The following is a 7,321-nucleotide window of genomic DNA, read 5'->3' on the forward strand; positions in this document are numbered from 1 at the left end:
CTTCGACCCCAACGGCCGCTGCCTCGTCCGGACCTACCTCACCCCCAAGGCGATCCGCGGCCGCCTCCCAAACGTCGAGATCAAGGACGTCATCCCCGACGACGTCGACGTGTACGGCACCCGCCCGGAGGCGCTCCCCTTCCACCGCTGCAACCGGGGCGCCAGCGGCAAGGTCTGGGGCCACTTCTTCACGACGCGGCCCGCGGCCGCGGCATCGGGCGGCCCGGGCAGCTACGTCCGGGTCGTGCCGGGAGGGCTGTGGGTGCGCTACGACGAGGAGAAGGCGTACGCCGACGCGGGCGGGGACGTGCTCGGGTACCGGTGCCGCTTCGCGTTCCACGGCGAGGACGGCAAGCTGACGGCGTGGCGGATGAAGGAGTTCCGCCTCAACGAGGGCGCCGCGGCCTACCGCGGCGTCGCGTTCCACCCCGTCGCCAAGGACTTGGTGGCGTGGAAGGTGTACAACGACGTGGAGGAGCCGCCGAGCGACGACGAGGGCGAGGACGAGGACGAGGATGACGAAGCGGAGGAGATGGAGGTGGACGATCCGGTTGCCGCCGCTGCGTGCACGGAGGACGACCTGACACAGCGGCAGGACAAGAAGAAGAAACAGAAGCTGCAGTAGTAGCACGGGAGGCGCTAGCAGATGCTGCGAATTTGGGTTCGCATGATCTGAAGCCTGAACATTATCTGAAGCCTGAATTGGGGTTAGCATGATCTGAAGCCTGAATTTGGGTTAACATGATGCTGCGAATTTGGATTAGCATTATCTGAAGCCTGAATTTGGGTTAACATGATGCTGCGAATTTGGGTTAACATGATGCCGCGAATTTGGGTTAGCATGATCTGAAGCCTGAACATTATCTGAAGCCTGAATTTGGGTTAACATGCTGCTGCGAATTTGGGTTAGTAGAAACAGAAGCTGCAGTAGTAACTCGTATGTCTGGATTTACGCATGATCTGAAGCCTGAACATTATCGTCAGCCGTGCGTTCCATTGATAAATTGAAATTGGATTGGCGAGCCAAACTGGTGTCAATCTGAAATCTCCGGTTCATGATTTGCAGCATGCTCTGCTTCTACAACCTCTCCTGCCATGACGCGATCCCATCTCTATGGGCTTGTTTGGGACTGCTCCACTTCACCAAAATCAGTTTCGCTCCACTAAATTCACTTTGAAGCAGTTTCATTCAAGTTTTAGCAATATCAAAGAGAATGTTTGGCTTTCATCTAGCTCCAGCTTTAAGAATGAGAAATTTGATGGAAAGGATCTATTTGATTGGTCGAGGGGGGAGAAACGAAGGGGTATCCACTTACTGGTGGCAGTGGTGGGTAATTTCCACCCAACTCCAGCTTATAGAGTTTTTTGAAGCACCCCCTGAAGAGCTTCATAAAAAACTAGAAGTTGTGCCTTAGATTCTAGTTTTTTTGTGGAGCGGCATATCGTGAAGCTACCCCGTTTGGCTTGCGTTTTTTGAAGCGGAGCTGAATTCTAAGGAGCAGAGCAGTCCCAGGCTCTATAAATACAGCCCCCGGATCCTGAATCTCCCGTCACATCATTCCAACCGATCGGAACCTTCTTCTCCCCCAAATCCAACCAACCAACCTCCCCCTCGGCTTCTAAGCAGATTCCGTGGGCAGCCCGCCATGGCAATGGCGCCTCCGCCCGTGCCGAACCTGCCGCCGGGCTACGTCTTCAGACCCAAGGCCCGGGAGCTCATCCAGCACTACCTCGCCCCCAAGGCGCTGGGCGGCTACTTCACCCCGGGCTTGGTGGCGGAGGGCGTGGACGTCTTCTCCGCGGCCCCGGACGCGCTCCCCTTCAGCTGCGGCCACCGTCGGGAGAGCGGCGAAGTGTGGGGCTACTTCTTCGCGGCGCACCCCGCCGGGGAGAGGGTCCCGGCGCCGGGCGGGTGCTGGATCCCGTACGGCCCCGAGAAGGCGTACCGCGGCGGGGGCGCCGGGGAGGCGGTCGCCTTCAGGCGCAGGCTCGCGTACTACGTCGCGTGGCGGGGCGGCCACGACGGCGGCGACGGGGTATGGGCGCGGACGCCGTGGCTGATGGCGGAGTACCGGCTCAACAAGGGCGGCGCCGCCTTCCGCTGGGCGCGGCCCGGCCCCGAGGCGAACATGGACTGCGTGGTCCGCAAGGTATTCACGAAGCCGGCGGTCCCTCCGCCGCCTGCCAGCTCCAGCGATGACGAGAGCGCGGGCTCCAGCTCCAGGTACCGCAGCGCGGACGAGGAAGCCGGCTACCCCGGCGAGGAAGCGCGCGCGATGGGTCTAGTAGAGACTTGGGACGGCCGTGAGACGCGGCCACGGGTTTTGTGACTGATTAATTGGGTTCCAGAATTGCAGAAACCAGTAGAATCATACGATTTGAGCGACAAGTAATATGAATCAAAAAGAGTAGTATAAGTAGAAATGAGGTTCTTGTTGTAACTAGTTTTGCAGCCACACCATTTTTCTTTGGACCAGATAAATGCCACAACAAGGCATACATAATGTAGTGATTCAATACCAAAATGTGCACAACATAAGGACACTGTTAATATCCTCATGGACATCAGACATTTTGTCAAAATTCTTTACAATTAAATCACTCTTCTTCAGGGGTGTGATGGAAAAGAATGGTAGAGGCATGACATCAGGAAGAGGGTTGGCAGTTGCACACCTCTATCGCTTACATGATTGCACTACATGTTTTTGTACTTCTATACTTATATGGACAAGCTGTAAGGCACGAAGGCTAACAAGACAATATGAAGAAAACTAACAAGAAAATTGGAAGGGTGCCTAATCATTATAATTCAAATTTGGTACAATTTGCCTTACTTTGCCTTGGCATGAGAAACCAGAATCATTTTCAGCTACATATCAAATAAAAAATTCTTTATTCAACTTTTAAGCCCAGGCAATAATGTGTCTAAATACTTTTTTGAAAATCATACAATGCTTTCAAGCTTTCAACAACTTCCCTTTTCTATTACTACTAACCATCTTTCAGCTCCTCACGTTTACCATCTTCTAGGTCTCTCTCCACATGATCTTCTTGATACATGCCACCACCACACCAAACCCCACAACCATGGTTACTCATGTGTAGCAGTTTCCCACAAGCAAGACATTGTTGAGAAGATGGAACATGATTTCATTCAACTGAGTAGATGCATATATAATCAAGTGGAAGAAGAATTAAGAACTCATATTTATTCCATTAGGTATAAGACAAATAATAATAGACTCACATAGGAGGAGAAAAAAAACATCATCCTAACGTTCACAAACAAAAATTATACACTACTAAAAAATAAAAATAAACCAAGCATCACGAGCAACTAAAACTGGACCAAAAGATAAATATTGGAGATGTCATGAAGAGAGACTCGTAATTTAATATAAGTGGAGTTGCACACCCAGCACAAGGGACTCATTTTAGTTCTTGCTCCGGGTACTTTCCCAAGAAGCATTTTGGTCCTCCATACTACATTCCTAGTTAAAGAAATAGGCATCAAAATAGGAAGAGTCGAGTAAATCACACATAAAAATATACCAGCAATATGGCAATCTTGCATTGAAAGAGGGCACAACTTCCCATTAAAAGAAAAGAGAGGACACAACTTGAAATCTTTCCATACTTGCATGAAAATTTGAGGCATCATCAAGATGATGTTTCATGTTGAAAAACATCAACAATACGAGTTATGAAGAATTGAAAACACTAAAAATAATAATTGCCGCAACATAAACGGGGAAGAGAAACAATGATGCAAGATCATAATAAAGGGCAAGTCCTTCAGCGAGCACAAAGTCAAAAGAAAATTAGATGATAAAAAAATCCAATGCATGTGTGTTGAAAGCACTTCATGGGACCATGCTGCAAGAGTTACTACTATCATGAGCCGTGTCAATATTAATCTGATCTAGACAAGGGATTTAATTTCTTGAAAGAAAAGAGACATGAATGAAAAGGAAAACGGAGAAACGAATAAAAAGAAGACCTCACTTATAATCGGCACGTTCAAGGAGGAAGAATGAACATATACGATGCTCTCGGTCCGCATCATCGCAACATGGCATATCTGTCATAGTGCTGCTCCTGAACACGTGTGTGTGGAAGACATCAGTCATGAGTGTGACACTCCCATTCATAACCGTACACTAATCAATCACGCATCATGCACGATCACGAACAGTGACTCCACGTTAATATCACAACACAACTCTACCCTACTAGGAAATGCCTTATAGGTAGAAGCTCAACAGTAGTGCGGGGTTAACGGGCAGCGCTACTGCTACTTAGCAGTAGCGGGACCCTTGTACCGACGCTACAGGTGGGCAGTAGCAGTAGCGCGGGCCTGCCAGACCGGCGCTACTACTATGTGGACCCCGCCATGCCCACCCGGGCTGGCCATAATAGCAACGTTGGCCACAGTAGCAGCACCTGTCACCGACTAGCGCTACTGCTAATGGGTTTAGCAGCAACGCGGGTCCACAACCCGCACTACTAATGTGGCCAGCTGATACATCTCCAACGTATCTATAATTTTTTATTGTTCCATGCTACAATATTATCCATCTTGGATGTTTTATATGCATTTATATGCTATTCTATATGATTTTTGGGACTAACCTATTAACCTAGAGCTCAGTGCGAGTTTATGTTTATCCCTTGTTTTTGAGTTTCACAGAAAAGGAATATCAAACGGAGTCCAAATGAGCTGAAAATTTACGGTGATTTTTTATGGACCAGAAGAAGCCCCCGAAGCAAAAGAGTTGGGCTAGAAGAGCCACGAGGCCTCCACAAGGGTGGAGGGCACGCCCTACCCCCCGGGCACGCCCTACGACCTTGTGGGCTCCTCGTGGACCCCCTGACTTGAAACTGACGCCAAATTTTTTTATAAATACAGAAACCCCCTAAAAGAAACCTAGATCGGGAGTTCCGCCGCCGCAAGCCTCTGTAGCCACCCAAAACCAATCGGGACCCTGTTCTGGCACCCTGTCGGAGGGGGGAATCATCACCGGTGGCCATCTTCATCATCCCAACGCTCTCCATGATGAGGAGGGAGTAGTTCACCCTCGGGGCTGAGGGTATGTACCAATAGCTATGTGTTTGATCTCTCTCTCGTGTTCTTGATATGGCACGATCTTGATGTACCACGAGCTTTGCTATTATAGTTGGATCTTATGATGTTTCTCCCCCTCTACCTTCTTGTAATGGATTGAGTTTTCCCTTTGAAGTTATCTTATCGGATTGAGTCTTTAAGGATTTGAGAACACTTGATGTATGTCTTGCATGTGCTTATCTGTGGTGACAATGGGATATTCATGTGATCTACTTGATGTATGTTTTGGTGATCAACTTGCGAGTTCTATGATCTTGTGAACTTATGCATAGGGGTTGGCACACGTTTTCGTCTTGACTCCCCGGTAGAAACTTTGGGGCACTCTTTGAGGTTCTTTGTGTTGGCTTGAACAGATGAATCTGAGATTGTGTGATGCATATCGTATAATCAAACCCGCGAATACTTGTGGTGACATTGGAGTATCTAGGTGACATTAGGGTTTTGGTTGATGTGTCTCTTAAGGTGTTATTTTAGTACGAACTCTAGGGCTGTTTGTGACACTTATAGGAATAGCCCAATAGATCGATAAAAAAGAATAACTTTGAGGTGGTTTCGTTCCCTACAATAATCTCTTCGTTTGTTCTCCGCTATTAGTGACTTTGGAGTGACTCTTTGTTGCACGCTGAGGGATTGTTATATGATCCAATTATGTTATCATTGTTGAGAGAACTTGCACTAGTGAAAGTATGAACCCTAGGCCTTGTTTCCTAGCATTGCAATACCGTTTTCGCTCATTTTTACCACTTGTTACCTTCCTGTTTTTATACTTTCAGATTACAAAAACCTATATCTACCATCCATATTGCACTTGTATCAACATCTCTTCGCCGAACTAGTGTACCTATACAATTTACCATTGTATTGGGTGTGTTGGGGACACAAGAGACTCTTTGTTATTTGGTTGCAGGGTTGTTTGAGAGAGACCATCTTCATCCTACGCCTCCCTCGGATTGATAAACCTTAGGTCATCCACTTGAGGAAAATTTTCTACTGTCCTACAAAACTCTGCACTTGGAGGCCCAACAACGTCTACAAGGATAAAGTTGCGTAGTGAATTTGGAATACAGTAGACATAACACCAATATGAATTTAGAATAAGTTCACAAAAGTACCTAAGTGGTGATTTATTTTCTTATACTAACGGAGCTCATAAGATTTTCTGTTGAGTTTTGTGTTGTGAAGTTTTCAAGTTTTGGGTAAAGTTTCGATGGACTACAGAATAAGGAGTGGAAAGAGCTTAAGCTTGGGTATGCCCAAGGCACCCCAAGGTAATATTCAAGGACAACCAAGCAACTAAGCTTCGGGATGCCCTGGATGGCATCCCCTCTTTCGTCTTCGTTCATCGGTAACTTTACTTGAGGCTATATTTTTATTCAACACATGATATGTGTTTTGCTTGGAGTGTCATTTTATTTTATTTATATTTGCTTGCTATTATTTAGAATAAGGTTTTGTATCTTTTATTTCAATAAAAGTGTCAAGGATAGCCTTCACCATGCACAATTTGCAAGTATATGAGTTGCTGTTTCAAAATAGAAAGTTTGTCGCTATTGAAAAAATTCCCTAGAAAATTCAGAATGTGATAAAATGTTGATTTTTTTTGCAGAATAAGCTATGATAAAGTGTGGTAAATTTTCAGAATATTTTGAGTTAAATAAGTATGGTTCCTCTTGCATTCTTTACAGACTGTTCTGTTTAGACAGATTGCTGTTATGTTTGCATTGTTTGCATATGTTTGCTTGTTTAATGATTCTATTTGAGGATAGGAGTGTTAAATATGCAGAGGCATTTAGTAGGAAATATCAAATAATAATTTTAGTGATTTTATACAGTAGAGAATGATAACGTTTTGCATGGATTTATACTAACTTATCTCACGAGTTCTTGTTGAGTTTTGTGTGGATGAAGTTTTTAAGATCCGGGAAACTATGATATGAAAGGAATTAAGGAGACACAAAAGCTCAAGCTTGGGGATGCCCAAGGCATCCCTAATTAATATTTCAAGAAGTCTCAAGCATCTAAGCTTGGGGATGCCCCGGTTGGCATCCCACCTTTCTTCATCAACAATCATCGGTTAGCCTCGGTTGAGCCTAAGTCTTTGCTTCTTCACATGATATGTGCTATCCTTGGAGTCATTTCATTTTGTTTTGCTTGCTGTTTGAATAAAATATTAAGATCTGAAAATACTTAAATGAG

The 7,321-nt window shown here is 46.0% G+C and overlaps 1 protein-coding gene across 1 annotated transcript; it reads left to right on the forward strand.

Annotated features, from left to right (window-relative positions):
• Positions 1–1,564: 1,564 nt before the first annotated feature.
• LOC123049504 (NAC transcription factor 56) lies at positions 1,565–2,517 on the forward strand. The gene has a single exon (XM_044472412.1). It carries the CDS (start codon positions 1,647–1,649, stop codon positions 2,328–2,330), a length of 684 nt encoding a protein of 227 aa, XP_044328347.1. The 5' UTR covers positions 1,565–1,646; the 3' UTR covers positions 2,331–2,517.
• The last annotated feature ends 4,804 nt before the right edge of the window (positions 2,518–7,321 follow it).

The sequence above is a fragment of the Triticum aestivum genome, chromosome 2D (assembly GCF_018294505.1).
Source record: "Triticum aestivum cultivar Chinese Spring chromosome 2D, IWGSC CS RefSeq v2.1, whole genome shotgun sequence".
Classification (NCBI taxonomy): domain Eukaryota; kingdom Viridiplantae; phylum Streptophyta; class Magnoliopsida; order Poales; family Poaceae; genus Triticum; species Triticum aestivum.